General features: G+C 42.1%; 1 protein-coding gene across 1 annotated transcript in view; it reads right to left on the reverse strand.

The window, feature by feature from the left end:
• The window catches only part of Cdh2 (cadherin 2), a 215198-nt gene extending 196500 nt beyond the window's left edge, over window positions 1-18698 (reverse strand). The window contains exon 1 of the mRNA XM_031365043.1: window positions 18347-18698. Within this exon, the coding sequence (XP_031220903.1) occupies window positions 18347-18406 (60 nt within the window). The 5' untranslated portion in view covers window positions 18407-18698. The remainder of the gene's footprint in view (window positions 1-18346) is intronic.
• Between the last annotated feature and the right edge of the window lie 6 nt (window positions 18699-18704).

The following is an 18704-nucleotide window of genomic DNA, read 5'->3' on the forward strand; positions in this document are numbered from 1 at the left end:
GAGGGAAGGAAGGAGAGAGGGAGGGAGGGAGGGAGGGAGGGAAGGAAGGAGAGAGGGGGGAGGGAGGAAGGGAGGGAGGGAGGGAGGAAGGTAGATAGATATTATTTTAATATCTTCTGCTTAAAGACTAGCAAGAGTACAATATTTGTGATTTTTAAATGACAGTGACCTCAAGAGTCCTAGCAAAGATCTCACTTTAAATTATTCATGACAATCCAATGAAAGCTGCAAAGAATTGGCCATCTTAGCCTCAAATTCCTCTCCACACTCAGGCATAGAGGGCACAGCCTGGATTCTAAAGGCTTAGCGGAAAGCCAAGGGTCAGCCCCAACCATATGATCAGGATGACCCTTTACAAACAAGAAAGAAATCTACTCTCGCAGGTGGCCTGCCTTGGCCAAGGAAATACCATTAGTGTCGTAGTCGGGGGAGGGGACCTTTGTGGCAGGAAGCAGTGGATCCCTGATCCCTGGGCAGCCTGTTCACCACCAAGCTGAGCCCAGACTGGTGCCAGCACTAGCTGCCACAATCCAGAAACCCAAAGGGAATGGGCCTTTGACTGTACTGGCTATGAAGTCAAACTCCACTGGGAAAGGTGTCCACTGGGAGGTTAAGTTCAGCAACTGTGCCACCTAAAGGGGGAGAGGAGGGAGTCACCCATGCATACTGGGTTTTTCTTCAGAACACTGACATTTGATATTCAAGTACCTTCACCTATGGTTCTGATTCTCCAGTGGCCCACTTTACAATGGTCTTTCTTTCTTATCTAGTATGTTCTATGGCATAGTCTATATTTCCACCTATGAACTCTCTAGTTCAAGGGATGTGGAGTACAGATCAGAAGTTCAGAGAGCCTCACATCCATAAAGAAAAGCCCAAACTGAACTGAACCTTCTTCTCAGCCCACTCACAGGCATCCCCCACACATCACAAAATTTACTGTTGTGGCCTTTGAAATACAAAGACTGGCTCTAGGGAACAGTTCTGCCTAGCATAAGTCTTCCAGGATCAGGGCTTCCTCTGCTTTCTGTAGCCTGCTAAGATGATTGCATTAATCATCTCACACACCCCACTTGGGACTCTAAGATGTGAAACTCTAGACTTGCGGAGACATAATGGAGCTGGAGGAAAGAGCCTACTGACTGATGTCTATTTCCCCCAGGGCTTCCCTGTATTTCTGGCTGAACACATACAAGATGGTTAAGAACATGTGCTCAATGGCCAATGCATACTCTGAGACCATTTGCATAGAACCTGGATTTCCTACTTTCATTGAGTGGAGTTTTGCCAGCAATAACATTTGTGGGCTCTCTGTACTTCCCTGGCAAGTTTGGATTAATTAACTGGACACACAAATTCCAGCTTCCAGTCAGCTCTTTTCTGTGAGGAGAAGCCTATAGTTAGTCAGAGCCAATACCATTGTCCTGCTGAGCTTACAGGGCTAAATCACCCAGTGTGCAGGACATCCTGTCAAAGATGGAAGCAGATAAATAACTAATTTGAAACATATAAGCCGCTTTCCCCAACCCAGTTTTTATCAATAATAAAAAATTGTATCATGTTTCTTCAACTGATGATTCCTTTGTCTTATTTGGCTTTAGATGGATGAAAAGTATTTTTTAGGTCCTCCCAAGGACAACTGAATCATCTACAGACACACTTTCAATCTTGCCAAGTGGGCAAAGATCAAGGGTAAACACCTACAGGTCAATGTTTTGGTTAAGGATGTAATGCAGTGTAGAGAGGGCAGAGTTCAATCCCAGCACTGTCAGTGGGAGTAGGTGGAATCAGACCAAATGAAATCACCATTTCACCAGCCAGGCCAGTCACATGGTCAGTCATGTGGTCAGTCACGTGGTAGTATGAGGTTGAAGACTAGAGACCAGACAGTCAGGACTACGCAATTTCTTGGGGGAATCAAGAACTAGGAAGAGAAAGCATTACCCCTCCCCAGGCTACCATGGGACTTCAGTTTGAACCCAGGCTAGTATATCAGGAAAAACAAACAAAAAACAACAACAAATCAACAATTTACAGAAAATAACAGCCAACTCCCTCATCCAAAACTAACATTTAAGAAATCACCAAGAGCAACTTGACTAGTAACAAATATCTACTTCAAAAGTCATCTATCCTATGTCGGCCCCAGTCTTTTAGGTCTTTCTGTTTAAAAGACCAAAATCTGTGCCTTAAAAAACGAAATCCCTTAAGTCCTCACTTGAAAGTTCAAATCCCCCTCCAGGAGGTAAGTCTCCAAAGTTCACAAGAGTCTTCCCTTGATCCCACTGAGTCAGGTGTGTTGCCTTATGGTCCTGTGAACTCCTGAAGTGTTACCTAGGAGCCACAACTCCATTCAAGCCCCTGAGCCTTCAGGAGCAACAGTTAAGCCAGGCTCTGTTTGAAGCTGGGAAGATAGCTACGGATAGTAATACTTACTGGTTTCAGGGAACTGATACAAGGACTTCATGAAACAATGCAGGTAAAGGCCTTCATCCAGCACACAGTAAGTACTCTGCAAATATTATATTTAACCAGTGACTCCATTTTAAAAGAGACCCAAGCACATTTTCTTTATGTGCTTTATTTTATGAGCCTGAGGTGACAAGCAACAAGGCCAAATGACGGGGAGATTTTGAACTTTATCCTTCATTGCAAAACACTCTCAAACTCAACTGTATCGAGGAACACTCAAATTTATATCAAAAGGAGTTACTAATACCCAAGCTATCATATTTCTAAATGTTAAAGTTGGACTTTAAAAAAATGGGGGAAATGTGTGTATATTGCCTGGTGGACCCATCTGGAAATTCGTGCATTCGCTGTTAAAATTCCTAGGCATACACATTCTCAGGGTCTGCTGAGGACTTACTGAATCTGAAGCTTGCAATGGGGTTTGTTTTTAGCAAGCTTTCCAGTGATTCTTACGTAAGCTAAAATTTAGAAAACACAGTCCTGGGGGTATCTTTGGCATTCATGCCCAGGTGGCATGGAAAAGAGTGTTGACAGGGGTGAAAAAAATCAGAAGCGTCACACTCCGGTCCATCAACAACAAATCAAATAAGTAAATTGTACCACATTCATAGCATGCAATGATCTACATTAGTGAAAATGAACAAATTATAGCTACAAAACTCAACAGAATGAATCTCGCTAACATAATAAGCAGAAAACTAAATCACGAATGAAAGCACAACACATAGATATGTGCATGGTACATATATACACTGAACAATGTATGCAATTTATAAAAGCCACGTCTCCACATTTAAGAATTATAGAGGATGTGGTTATAACAGAAAACAAGGAATAAATATTAGAAACACAGAGATGAGTTTTATATTAGGAAGAGAGAAAGGGATGGGTCCAAAATTCTGAGGAATATTGAAGCTATTCTTCCCAAGCTTGCCTAGTACTTATACTGACATAGCGATACACTTTTTGTTTTTTTGTTTTTTTTAAAGTAAGGCCGGCAAAATAGCTCAGGAGAAAACGACACTTGCTACCAAGTTTATGTTCTTCAGTTGGATCATCTGAACCCACCTGATGAAAGAGAGCCTACTCTCCCAAGTGGGGTTCTCTGACGTCTCACACGCATGTCCTGGAAGCCAGCACCCCCACACCCCCACACAAACACATAGGATATAAAGTCTATATGTAGTACTTATTATACTCTCTCCTTCATTGCACCATACCCTCTAGAAAAAAAATACTTTTAGAAAAGATGATCTTCAAGTTAATTAAAAATTAGGTGTCAGTGACTTTTCATGTTTTTTTCCTGGGTTTCATATATATCAAACTCAGGAATTCAAAACACTACATCGGGCTGCTTGCATAGGATTCAAGCCCCTTCTCATGGTAAAAGAAGCACTGGAACCATCATGTATTGGTGTTGTACTATACAGTAGGTGTATGCCTTTGAGAATTCAATGAATTAATATAGTATTTTAATACAATTTCTTAGAGTAGTGGCTGGATGATATATAGGAACTACTGGGAAATAATAAGGTACAATTATGACATGATAACACTTAAAGTTACAGCAAGATATGCTATAGCTAATTGTCAAAAAAATGATGGCCAGATCATTATCATCAGAGCAATGGATCTTCCTCTTTGCAGGAACAGTGCTAATATTAAGCAACACCATCATATGACATTCATCATCTCCCCGGCTGGGTTCTCATGTTAAAAGTATTCAGAAGCTGAGTAGGTCTCATTGCAAACCAACACATGCATCTACAGCTATGTGTATGTATCTATTACGGGACTTTAAAACAGTAAATGAGAAAAGGAAGAAATGGTCAAAAACCACAGAATGGCCCCTGTCTGATCACGTGTGGTGTCCAAGAGGATCCTGAGAGAATCATACTCTATACTCATTCCCCCTCTAATTATAATGATGGTGGAAGTCTATCAGTCTACATGTTAGAATGGAAGGATGATTAAGAGATATACTTTTCAATTTGGGTTTCCAAGTGTAGTCTTAGGAGTGCTGAAGGGAGGCTACCCATACACTGTCACAAGCTAACTAGCTACAATACTGAGCACTGAACAAAGCCATGTACAGATTAAATGTTCAACTTACTCAGATCATTACCTTTCCTCTTGACTAATTTTGTTTGTATAGCATAATGATGTTGTTATAATTATATAACATAATTATATAAAATGTTGTAATTTTGTGACTAGGTCACAGAATCTTCAGCCATGGATCTAAATTTGTACTCACTACATGACAGCACTTTCTTTATACACACATACATTCTTCATAGCAACCTCATGACAAATAGGATTCATTACCCCTACTTTACACATGGACATAGCAACAAACCACATTCCCACTCTACACGAGGTGTCAGAGCTAGGGCACCAATGCAGACTGACCAGCAACTCCACACTGACAAATATTTTATATACTTGTTCCTGCTATTCTTTGTCAGTTTTATACATGTATGTGATCTAGTTTATTCCTTTTCACTTCCCATTGCTTTGTATCACCCTTCTTTTCCTACTGTAACTTTTCTTCTTTTCAAAGGTCTCCTTCTTACTTTTATGTTCTCCCCCTCAGTGTGTGTGTGTGTGTGTGTGGTAGTTTAATTAAGGTTGTTTGTTTTCTTTCAAATGTAGGATATAGATTCAAGTCTTTACACTTGTGTGTTTAACCTGGAATATCTATAGAAGCCAGAAAACTATTAAGGGGGCCAAGGAGAAGGAAGACTGGATTTATGAAAGGCAGAATAGTAGAATGCAGGCATGAAGGCAGTAAGGAGAATAACAGCGTGGGTGGGGGCAGGGGCAATATAGCTAGGAAAAGGAATGGGAAGGGCAGAAAAGAGGGCACTGAGAATATGAAAAGCAGCATGAAGATCTATGCCCTTATATGAAAATTCAAAACAATGAGCTTGGATATAAGTACCGTCTATAGGACTAATAATGCATGTCCTAGAGGATGTAGGTTATTAAATAGCAACCGCAGTATCGGACATGGATGTATCCCTCTGAGTAGTTGATCAGGGAAATCTTAGAGGTTCCCAAACAATGCAGTCCACTGTAAATGGTCTTTGCTGCTAACTTGAATTTGATGGTTAAGTTTAATCCCATTGCTGAGGCCACAGAGTCTACTGTGGTTACAGATGGAGAAAGAGAGCTAGAAATGACCCAAAGCTCTCTCTCTGCTGGCCAACTTTCATTGTACTGCAAGGCACTGTGCAGGCTGCTGGAGGAAGAAGAGACCTCACTGGTAGCCTATCCAACTGTGAAACCTTCCAGCTAAAAAGGATGACCATCCTGGCACGCTGTGATGACCACTGGTGCTGCAGCAGTGGGGGAAACCGACAGCTTTCTGGCTGGATTGAAGGCTCGATTTGTAAGAGAACTCAGGCCTAGTTCTGTAAACCTGGCCAGTAACTCAAGGCTAGAAAGACCTCCCTCTGGCAGAGCCTACTATTATTGTTTTGCTAAACAGACATGATATCAAAATTCCTTAAATACTTACCTTTAGCCACTATCAGCTCCGTCTTGAGCCCTCCTCAGAAAATTTTCTTTTTTCTTTCTTTTTTTTTTTTTTTGCATGAATAATGCCAGACTCAAAACTAGTCAAACTTCACAAAACAAGTGACTTGGAGTGCTAGGCCTTAAAGGTGACATCTGTCCCACATCCCTCTCTTCACCAAAGCTTACAGGACAGTACCAAAGGGGCAAGGCTGAGGGAAGAATCTGAAAGGCAGAGAGGAAGGAGGAGTGCTGAGAAAGTGTCTCCTGGATGTGAGGGTGCTCTGTGCTCACTTACTGTCTGTCACTATGGTTACCCGCAGAGATTTGCCTTTTCAACATTTCTTCAAGTAAGTGGGAAAGGCTCATCAGGTCCCACCCTCCTTTATGGGCTAAGGACAGAAGTCCTGGGGTTGGAACAAGGTGCCTCTCCCTTCGGTAATGGAGCCACAGATGAACTGTAGTTGCTCCAGTTGCTTATGTAGAGTGGCCATTCTTTAACCACTAACCACAACACCACTCAAAGCTACTAACTCAGTACAGGGTTATATTTAATAAAGGAGGCATTTCTATCCAGAGGGTTCAAAAAGCAAAGAGAAATATATTATAATGCATATGTTTGCTTTATGAATGATATATATATATATATATATGTGTGTGTGTGTGTGTGTGTGTATGTATATGTGAATGTATATGTAAATCTTGGAGAAATAGCACGAGTCACATTACTTCACATTGCACTTGAATATAAGCTCTGGCTTAGTAAGATATTGCGATATTGACAGAGTTGTCACTGCATATCTTGACACATCAGCCAAAGATATACATATTTATATGTGTATATATTTTAATTACAAAGTGCCAAGTTTTAGGAAGATAAGAAATTGAACTTTGAAAATATTCATTATCAATGCAAATAAATCACTAAACACAAACTCACCATTTTCCAAAATGCCATTATTTTCCACCTAAAATTCTATAAGCAATCTGTTGAGTGATCCATTGTACTTATATTTAAATATGCCACTGCCCTCTTTAAAATACAGATCCATCAAGAAGGCTTCTAAACAAAAAAATTCATAAATCCAATCATAGCTTCATCTACATGGAGATTAATAGTAAATCAAACCAATGGTTATGCCAATCTTTCTGCAAAGTTCTTATTTACCTACCAGAGAAGACAGAAAAGTACACTCTATATGAATAATTACTTTTTTAGTTAAAAGAGCACTTTTCAGGGAGCTATTTTTTTGGTGGGGTTGTTGTTTATTTTTGTTTTCTTGAGACAGACTTCTCTGTGTATCCCAGACTGCTGTGGAACTCTGCCTGCCTCTGCTTCCCAAGCCCTGAGATTAAAGGCATATACCACTACCCACCGGCTGAGCACAATCTTTTTAATACAATAAAATAAAGTACAGGGCTGGGAAGATAGCTCAGTGTCAATTAAAGTGTTTGCTGAGTAAGTATAGGGGCCTACATCTGTTTTCCAGAACTTAGTTACAAAAGCTGGGTATATGAAATGCGGGGGAGGGGGTTGGGATGAGAAGACAGGCAGGTCCCTGAGATTCTCTGGCCAGCTTCTGAACACTTCATCAGCTGAAGGTCAATGTCTCAAAAACTGAGATACACAACACCTGCGTAATGGCAGCCAAGGTTGCCCTCTGGGCGCCATACACAGGCACACCTGCACACACAGTTACACTTACACAGTCAAATTCAAGTCTGCACCTGTAAGAGGAAAATTAAATTTAGTTTCCCTCCTGACTCAAACCAACCAAACAAAAGAGACATAAGTGTGTAGTCACCTGCAGACCATGAGGTCTCAGCGAGTATCCAGGCTAGAAGAAGGGAGGACAGGTGGGAAGGGGTGTGGGGTTGGGGGTGGTGCCGTGTTCATCATCAACTCAACTCTTTAAACACAGTTACATAAACACCAGAGGGTAAAGTCCAGCCAACTACACTCTGGAGAGCTGAAAAGGAACAGTGTAGGGCGCAACAAAGCACTCTGTTTAAGCTTTTTTTTTTTTTCAAATTAAAAATGAACATGAAAACTGGGCAGAGGGCCTTGTGGAAAGTGGGTCACTGGTGAGCTTGGAGAAGATATTAAGAACCATCACTAAAAAGATTAGGATCTGCTTCTGCAGGAAATGCTGTGCTCAGAAGGCTAGTTCTTTGGTTCTAGATTCCTTTCAAGAAGAGCCGAGTAGAAACGCTAAGTCACAGTATTCCACTGCAGCCAGGATGACAGACACAGAGATCCAAATGGTAGATCCACAAAAGGTGTTTGGTGGCCGGACACCACAAAGGTCAAATGCTCTTTCACAGCAATCTGCTGTCCACGATCCATTTTTACCATCCTTAACCTATTTCTGTAGCTATTTCTGTGAGTCTTTTGTACTTCTGTGGCTGCTATAAATGTAAATAATAAAAATACATGGATGGCTTGGGCCATGACTGAGTCTGAGATAACAGACAAAAGAGAGCAGAACGGCATACTCTAAAAAAGGTACAAGGAAAAGTTAAGAGCATCTACACTGTACTCATCTAGCAGAGAGCTGCCACTGGGCGACTGTCAGAACTGGAGGGGCTGCTACAGTGCTACCATTAGCACAACTGCAGCTACTAGGGTACTGTGTCTCCATCCGGGATCCACGGCACAAATACCTTTGGGGTCGCCACATGTAGTGAAGGGTCACAGCACTAGGAAGGTGGAGGACCGCTGATTTAGCAGAGTGTACATGTATATAAGTGTGTGTGTGTGTGTGTTCAGAAAGCCATCTGAACTCCAAATTCTACACCATATAAGGAAGCATGCTATCACTATCAAAAGGTAATCTGTTAACGCTGGCATCAAGCCCCTTCTACAGCAGAGCCACAGGGACTAGCACAGGCCAGTATTTTGCTGCACAAAGTACACTTTTCTTTATTTCCTGGCCCAGAAAACAATCAAAAATGAACATAAGGTTTTTATGTCAATCAGTTAAGCCAACATGAAGCAGAAACAATTGCCAAGGTCATAGTCAGTTAAATATTTATATTTAGTAATGGATAACTTTCTTTTTGTACTTAATAAAATTAATGGCTTTTTAGTCATGTATCTCAGGTATCCTTTAATACCTTCCCACCAACAAGTAAAAAAAAAAAAAAAAAATTTGGCCAGGCAGTGATGGTGCACGCCTTTAATCCCAGCACTTGGGAGGCAGAAGCAGGCGGATTTCTGAATTTGAGGCCATCCTGGTCTACAGAGTGAGTTCCAGGACAGCCAGGGCTACAGAGAACCCTGTCTCGGAAAGCCAATTAATTAATTAATTAATTAATTAATCAATTAATTAAACAGAGACAAGTTAGGTGTATCCATTTACGCACAAGGGGCCATGTTACACGTAAAATATTTATAGGTGTTCTCAACAGAAAACAGCATATTCTTTATACAATGCTCAGGAACTTGTCTGAGTCACACTGTTGAGATTTGTGTGTGTGTCTTACAGGTTTCCAAATAACTTCATTTTGTGAGAGACAAAAGTAATTAAAAATATTCATGCATGGAAAGTGATCCATTAGAGTGAAAACAATCTCAAAATTTAGGTGATGGCATATCTTGGATTTAAGATCACAATGGAAAAATATGGGGGAAAGACAGTTCCAAAAGATGTCCATCTCCAGGCATTGCAAAATTATGTTAAGTTCCCAGTTTGGCTCAAAAACATGTTTTATGTATTTGTTAACATCTATTTGTTGAATAGCAACAATCTGAAAAAATCCTTATAACTGATGAGACACTTGGCTAAGATTTCTTTTTACTACAGGAAACGATATATAAAAAGAAGGAAAATCTTAATTAAGCATCACATTTTGGCTTCAAATGCCAAAGAAGAGCAAAATATTTAAGGCTAAGACTAAATAGAGAGAGTATAAAATGGGAAGACGACTCAGTCAATAAATGCTTGCCATTCAAATAAGAAGAGCTGTGTTGGATGTCCCCAGAACCCCAAGAAGATCATGTGCTGGACCCATACAATCCTAGGTTTGTAGAGGGAGTCATGGTGGCCTTGGGGCTTGGAGGCCAGGCAGACTAGCTAAGTCAGCCATTAATGGTAATTCTTTACCCAAAAAATTAATAATACAGTGGAGAATCCCTGAAGCAAATAGCTGATATGGCCCTCCAGCCTCCATGCATATCTGCATGCTTTGGTACACACCTGCACAACGGGTTATACCCATGTGGTCCCTGCCTGCCTACCCCCCAAATATAGGCACTAACACACTCGCACATGCGCTCACCCATGTACACTTTAATGAATTAATTATAGGAAAAGAAACAATCCCATACATTAGAACTGAAATGCTCTAATGTGATATTCATTCTCAGTATTAGGTAAAAAGGGGCCCAGCCTGAGTCACATTCAGCCTTCTTCAATAAATAGACATAGTTTTAATTCGGGTTCTGAAAAATGCTCATTCTTGCCTGAGTTTACCTCTAAAAGCAGAATAATATCACCTATCCTGCAGGGCTACATAAATATTTCACACAATTTTCCCAGAGATCTGAAATAAACATTTCTAAACTTTAACAATTTTAAATATACTATTTGGTATTATGTGAATTTTAAAAAAATCAAATTGATTACAAACACGCAAGTGTCACTGTTTTTCTATGGTCCAGGAGCTCCTCTGGCTAGAGTAACTTCCTGTCAGTTCTAAAGTCCAATGGACACTATGAAACACCTGGAAGTTGGGTGGGAGAAAAGTAAACGGCCATTGTAACCAACTCCCATCACAATAAAAAAAAAGTAAACATGTACAAAACTCAGGCAACAGAAGGAAGCTGGAAAAGTATCAAAATTTAGCTTAATGATGAAAAGAAATCCTTGGTCGACAACGCTTGTTCCAAAATTTCTGGAATTATATTTCAAAGTATAAAACTTTCAACTTACTTTCTCTTAGAAATGATTTCTTAATTCATCAAAACACTACAGAACTTATGAGGAGAGGAGAGGGGAATGGGGAAGATGGGGAACATGAGGAATGTGTGGTTTAAACAGTCTAATAATCATTTTAAAGCTTCACACAGGACAGTGTTAAACTAATAGCTTCAGTACACAGTAGCAGGTACGTACACTAATAAGTATCCTCTCTTTCTTTTCTATCTATCCCTCCAAACTTCTGTCCTTCTTTTCTTCTTTCCAAGCACACATAGGTATGTATATTGGTAAATTCTGTTGATGGGGGACATAGGGAGCTGGGTAGAGGGCTCAGTGGTTCCTAGCCAGAGCTGCTCTTCCAGAGGACCTTGGTTTGATAGCCAGCACCCACAGGGTGGCCCACAAGTGTCAGTAATTCCAGTTGGAGGGAATCTGATGCCTTCAGATTACCACCTCACTTTAACATCCACCTCCTCCAACAGAACAGATGAATGCTTAATATTCAAGTAGTCGTGAGAATGTAAGAAATATCCCGATGGATCCTGAGAATGTAACTTCCTAGGCACAAGTAACACTGCACAGTGCGGTCCTACCATGAGGTCAACATGTATGTTTTATGGAAATTTAGCCTTGTTCAGTTTCTCCTTGTTGCTCTAATAAAGCACTGAACGAAGCCAATCTGGGAAGAAAAGGACTTATTTGGTTTATACTTCAATCTCATAAGGGAAGTCAGAGCAGGATCTCCAGGCAGGAACCTGGAAGCAGGAACTGAAGCAGAGGCCATGGAGAATGCTGCCAATTGGCTTGCTCCTCCTGGCGCACTCAGTTCTCTTTGTAAGAACAATCCAGGACCACCTGCTCAGAGGGTCACACTGTACACAGTAGACTGGGTTCTCTTTCCCACATCAATCATTAATCAAGAAATCCTCTCACAGAGGTGACCATAGGCCAGTTGGATGGAGGCAGTTGCATGACTGGGGTGCTGTGTTCCCAGGAGACTCATTTGTGACAAACTGACAAAAACTAACCTGCACAAGCTCTCTCCATCATCTCGACCCACTGTGGGTCCATTTTGGACCCACTGTGTGTTGTTTCATTCTGCTTAAATTCTCTACCACTAGTTTACTATGTCAACTTCAATTTACATACACCCTGCTTAGTTTTCTGTTCTCCTATGCCATCTTACTATCCTCTTGATCCTCAGAAGACTGCAACCCCACTGATTATTTTGACAGCATCTCCAAGCTATTCTAGGTCTTTGGACTACTTTAACAATTCCAAAGATGTGAAATTAAAATGTTTTCTTCTACACAGTAGAAAATCTCAAGTCTGTCTGTAGTCTGTCTGTATATTACACCACAAATTATTAAACTATTACTTTCTGAGGGATATTGAGGAGCTAAGTTATAATCATTTCTAATAAACAGTGCTTCAATAACTACCTTCAAGCATCATATACATTGTGTGTCTATCTTGAATACAGAAATAACCTGAAAAAATACCTTGATGGCTTTCTAGTCAAAGGGTGGTATTTAATGCCGAAGCTATCACTCAGTTCAATTCAACGGTTTTCATGCAAACCGTTCTCTCACAGCAAATGGGGACATAAAAGTAATCTCTGTAATATTAGTCATATTTTTCCTTAAGTCTATTTCATTCTCATAAATAGTTCTCTTCTATCTTGAAAATAGCATAGTCAGTATAAGATATTCAAGTTTAAAAGGCAAGAGTATGAAACATGAATGCCTGCTAAGTGATCTTGTAGGATGAGCCACTGTTAGTAGTGAGTCTTCACAAATCCCATCTGCCCCCCTGAGTATCCAGACATTTTTATATGTTAGGTTTAAAATTAAAGTTATTCCAAAACAATTAAAAATGAAGCATGGTTCAAGTATTTTTTTAAGCAATTCCAAGAATCACAGGAGTGGAAAAGTCCTTAGCAACCAATTAACCCAACCAGGCCCAGGACAGTAGTGTTTAGGTAAAAAGTCCTTAGCAACCAATTAGCCCAGCAAGCACCAGGATAGTAGTGTTGGGGTAAATGAGACCATGATAGCTTACAGTAAATAGACTGTATGTAACAGATTAGATCCCCAGGCTTCCTGATCTATACACATGTTCCAGCCTCTGACACTACACAAGAGTAGCCCGTGTGTACATAGCGCAGTCTTTCTCATGATGCTTTAAATAAGTATCTATACAAAGTAATAAATCAGTTACTCACTGTCACTTGATGTCAAACTGCACTTAACACAGAAGAAAATACCCCTCTAGATATTAGATTTCTACATGTGGTGAATATATGTGTGGACATATGTATACATGTTATATAGCAGTATCTCTGTATGTGTGGATATGTACATACACAACCCAAGGACTAAGGACTTAGAATGTTGTATGTGCATTTGAAAGACCACATGACAAAGTATCCTGAATACTAAAGAATAACTGTCAAGAAATAAGAAACTGATCAGGGAGGACTGAAGAGATGGCTCTGTGATTAAGAGCACTGGCGGTTCTTCCAGAGGACCAGGTTCGATTCCCAGCACTCATATGAAAGCTCACAACTTTCTGTAGCTCCAGTTTCCAGAGATTTGACACCCTCACAAAGACACCTATGCAGGCAAAATACCAATGCAAACAAATAAATAAATGATAGGTAAATAAATGTATGTTAAAAAAAATCCCTAAAAAGACTAAAGAAACTCCTCAACTTTAAAAACAAAAAAAGGAAAAAGAAACGAAAAGGATTTATATCTAATTTAAATTTTCTCTTTAGAAACTCTGTTAAAATATAAGTTATCATTAAAAACCCATATCTTTCAAAAGATCTCATTTAGTTTCCGAATTCACCTTTTCCACCTCCTTTAAAGCCATCAATCTTGTATTATAGGATATAACTCTTATCAGAATATTAATCTATGCATACCTCTTCCCCAGTAAGACTCTGGTTAGTTAAAATGTACATTATTAATTAGTTGATAGAATGCTCTGGCTTTGTTCAAATGAACAGATAATAATCTTCCAAAAACTTAAAGCAAAAGCAAAGTTCTAGTAGGAAAACACGTTACAGATGATAACTTGGTGCAAATTATACTTCAACTCATAGTTCTTTACTTGGAAAATACTTAGGTTCTAGATGTTCTGATGGCAGATATAAAATACTTATTCAAACAAATCCAAATTCCAAATCTATCATATTTTTAAATGGTTGATAAAATTCCCTGCCAAATCTGAGCAGTTCTTAAACTTGATTACTTTTTGTATTTGAGCCAAAAGAACAAATTTGAATAATGTTAACTTGGGTAAAATTGTGAAGTGTATACATAAACACTCCACTTCTTAAGTAACAGCTCTGATTTTCCCTTAAAATCACTCTTCTAACTTGAGAAGCTCCCACTGAGAACAGGGAGGGACTGGAGTCTCTTACTGTTAGGAAAAAGCAGCAGCAGCATTTTAAAATGAGATTAAATGTTGCTTTAAGTCTCCACATTCCACGATTAATAACCCCAAACCTTAATGAGGCACAACAGATTTATGAATTGCAAATTTTTAATAAAAAAAAACAAGGACAGTTTAGTATAATATACTGTCACCAATATAATGTGTTCCAGGAAGATTTTGTAAAAATAAAAACTTATGAAAAATCATTTCCTCTTGAACTTTTGGAAGGTCATAGCAGACTTTCACAAAGGTATTCAAGGCAAACATCATACTCTCTGTGTGTAATCTGAGCTTGAAACTGAGGCCTAAAGGTGTGTCATGTGTCTTTTTAAAACTATGGCCAAAAATATTTTAGGAGAGGGAAATAGTCTTTCTTCAAATCACTCCCAGTACATTTGGAAGGGACCACCTCTTGGTGGACCTGAGGTGCCACCGGAAAAGGCAAAGGAAGGCAGTTATACCCAATGAGCAAAGTTGAACATGAATACAAACTACGCTGAGTTTTACTTTCACAAGAACTTAACCTACCAGGGCACATTAAAAACCAAACACTGAGGAGAAATCCTTTTTATACATAAAGTCATCATTGAATCCTGGACTTCCCACTTCCTGAAACAAAGCTTAGTTTTTATGTGTTTTAAGTGCTGAATAATAACCTTTGCGAAATCAGTACCTAAGAGGTAGATGAGAAATATTCAGATTGCATGCAGTTCTTTCAAAAATCTTCATCCAGGGTTGAAACCACATGGGGTCAAACTAAGATTCTAGGCTTCTGTTCCTCAACATTAAGGTACTGGCCTTGATTCTACATAATGCAATCAAGTGTATTTAAATTAGAACAACAGGCTGTGCAATTAAATTGTGAACTAGAAAAACAAAACAGGTTCCTAATCTATTAATTACTGGGTTGGTAATAACAGTAAAATTGACTTTCCCCCCCAACAATAAGTCTATGTAATGGTTTGAAAGCTGCTTACATACTTTACAAAGGATGCTAATCATAACTTTGTGGCATAATGCTTTACCCTCAACCACTGAAGCTTCATGTTCAAATTCTGTTTCATTTCATGTAAAAAGACAATGCTGACACTTTCAATTATAATGAAGGAGAAAAGGAAATCTTGGAAGGTGACTATCTTGTTATGTAAAATTAATCAGAATTATATAAATCTAGATAGAAGCATAACTAAATAAAACCCGGGCAGGAGAAGCATGGGACACAGACTGTTCTGTAAGGAACCAAAGGGTTAGAGTCCTCTCAACAATCATTGCTATGGAACTGGTCTGAAAAGATAAGGTTCCTCTGTATTTACACTAAGAGCCTGTCCATTCTCTGTTCTAAAACCCTTGCTGCTTAGTCTGCACTGGAAAGGGGGAAAAAAAGCAACTAGAGACTTTTAATAGCAGATGACTGCAGAGGAACCACGTTCACCTTGCAGATAGATCTTTGTTGTTCTGGAGTGCAAAGCAGACCTTTAGCTCAAAGTCACTGCTAGTCTCAGTTGTACAGTCCGCATGGTGCACTCAACCCTATCGCCCGTGAGGCAAAACTGGAATGCCTGCCTCTAATGACCTTTCAAAAATCCCCCCAGTGTGACTGCACTAGCGGAGTGTAAGGCGGTTGCATACTCCACCGGTAAAGTTATAACCTCCCTTTTCACGATGGCTTATCAATGTCGGCATCAGCACAAAAGCGATGCGAAAGAACATGCGCTGGAAATATTAAGCTAATGTCTAATGTTTATAAACGGTATTTTAATACCTAAAGAAAAAAAAGGCATCCAAAATTCACACCAGACAAGACAGAGGAGTGAAGAGAAAAAGATTCTCCATGCATTAATGACCAACACATGCCCCAACTTCACTGATCAATATTCGATTAGAAATTACATTTATATTAAAGAGTTATTAACAAAATAATCATCTATAGCTGGTATTGAAGCAAAGTCATTCAGCGATGTATAAAAATCCTGCTTTGAAAAGTGAGCTCTTTTGATTTATGATGTCTCTTTGTTAAAAAGGGAGAAAGAAGATACAATATACACAAGGTTTCTTAAGTTTGTCTTCCCCTTAACTTCAAACACTGGAAACAGAACTCTTTTCCTTCTTCCCCTGCGGTCTAACCTCTTTCAAAAAGCCCATTTTAAAAAGAAGAGACAATAAATGAAGTGACAGGAGGTGAAGGAATGAGGAGTGTGTGCTGGGAGAATAAAGGGCGGTTTTATAACAGGAGGTACTTTTGTTAGCAAGTGACTGGCAGGTCTCCTCCAAGTTAGAAAGAATTCCATCCACTCTCCAAAACTGCAGAGGCCAAAAATGTCTTGTCTAATAGTTCTGAAATCCCAGAGTCAGGAAAGCCTTGGGGGAGGGTGGAGAACTGGCGAGTGGGGGAAGGGGGAGAGAAAGACCAGCAGAAGAAGAACAAAAGGAGAAATCCAAGAAAGGGGAAGGGAACCAGAGGACCCGAGAGGCCTAGGAGTGGGCGTTGGGGAGAGCAAGACTCCGGGAGCAGCGAGGCGAGCAGGGCAGGGCCACACTCTGCAGCACCGCGCACCATGGACAGGGCTCGAAGCGGGCGCGGCCCACACCCCTCTAGAAGGCAGCTAGAGAAAGAGACGCCACGCCGGCCCTGTCCCGCCTCGGTGACCGCAGCACTCTCCAGTCCCGCGGCCCGGGTGCCCAGGCCCTGACTCGAGATAGGAGTGAACAGCACCATCTGTGCCCATTTTTCGCTCCCACTGCCCGCGGGGTGGCACTTCCGAGCCTCGCCCGCACTTGGGGCTACCATCCTGCTGGCCACCCTCTCCTCTGGATTGGGGTGCGCACGGGACTCCGAGGCCGGCTTCCTTGCCACGCAGCAAGGGCGGACACACCCCTCTCTCGCAGCCTCCACCGGACCCTACCGCACGTGGCAACAGACTTGGGACCCCTGCTTAGACCCCGCCCAGAGCAAGGGTTGCTTCCAAAGCCGTGTGGTGTGGCCAGGGGACTTGCAGAAGACCCGGACTAGGGTAGGAACATCCTTAGCCGGGAAGACTCGGGAAAGTTGGGCTGGGGTCCCGCGTCGCGGAGTGGCAAGAGAACTCGGGACCTGCGTGGAGCAGGTGCTTCCAGCCGCCGCCAAGCCCCTAAGTACAGTCAATGAAAAGGCTCGCTGGCGCTCTCCCGAGAGTGGGAAAAGTGAGGGTGGCTCCAGGCAACTGCGTCCCCAGGACCCTCGTAGGGCAGAGGCAACCGTACAGAGAAAGGAATATATATACATATGTGTTTGGCCAAGTAATGGGGACTTCTCGCCAGGTCTGGTACCAAAGATCCGGGGCCACAAGCGTGCTGAAGTGCCTGCCGGCCAACGCTCTTTGTGGCAGGGGACCAGACTCGCTTTCCAAGTGGGATCAACACAGAATATTGCCAGGGTAGGAGAATCCAAAGGCCAGAAGGCAACTCTGAGCTGGGATGAAGACAATAGGACACAGGCGCCCCTGCGCACCAGGAGGCGCGCGGGTACTGGAGCGGGGTGGGGTGGAGGCAAGTCCTGTAACTAAGACACCAGAGTGAGAATTCCTAGTACAAACTCGCGACCCCTCCCTGAAAGAAAAAAAAAAGAAAACAAAACAAACAAACAAAAAAATCCGATCAAAGTACACTATGAGGGAGCGAAAAGCACAGAAAACTACAAAACCTAGGAGTTCTCCTGCCTCATCCTTCTGCTGCTTGGGGACATCCCTCGAGCTCGCCTTGACCCAAAGGCGAAGCCAAGGAGACCCTGTGACCGAGGTTCGCCGAAGAAGGCGCGGTAGAGCAGCTGGCCAGGGAGCCTGGCCCGGGAGTCCGGCCCGAGCTTCATGCCCGTGCAGTTTCTCGGCCGCGCGGTGTGGCACCTCCCTTCCTGGGTGCTCGGCCCGGCCCCGCAGCGGCGCGGGGAACAAAGGGACCCGGCGCCGCACGCCCCACCCCGCTCGCAGCCCGACCCACCCGGGACCTCCGCTTACCTGAAGCAAGGCCGCCAGAAGCGGCAGCAGGGTCCGCGGCGCTCCCGCTATCCGGCACATGGAGGCGGAGAGGGGCCGAGCGAGGAGCCGGAGGCGGCGGCGGCGGCGGCGGCAGAGGCAGAGGCAGCGGCAGCGGCACCAACAGCAGCAGCGCGGAGACGGCTCCGGGCAGTGGCCACCCCTTCCCTTCCCCTCCCCTCCCCACCCCCTTCTCCGCTGCTCTGCGCTCCCCGCCAATGAGAGCGAGCTGGGAACAAATAGCGGGCCTCGGAGTCCGCCGGACTCGCACCAGGAGTAATAAAACAGACGAGAGATCAAGGAGCTGGGGAGGGGGCGGGGAGAAGGGCGGGCGAGCGGG

This window comes from Mastomys coucha, unplaced genomic scaffold (assembly GCF_008632895.1).
Source record: "Mastomys coucha isolate ucsf_1 unplaced genomic scaffold, UCSF_Mcou_1 pScaffold13, whole genome shotgun sequence".
In the NCBI taxonomy this organism is placed as follows: Eukaryota; Metazoa; Chordata; class Mammalia; order Rodentia; family Muridae; genus Mastomys; species Mastomys coucha.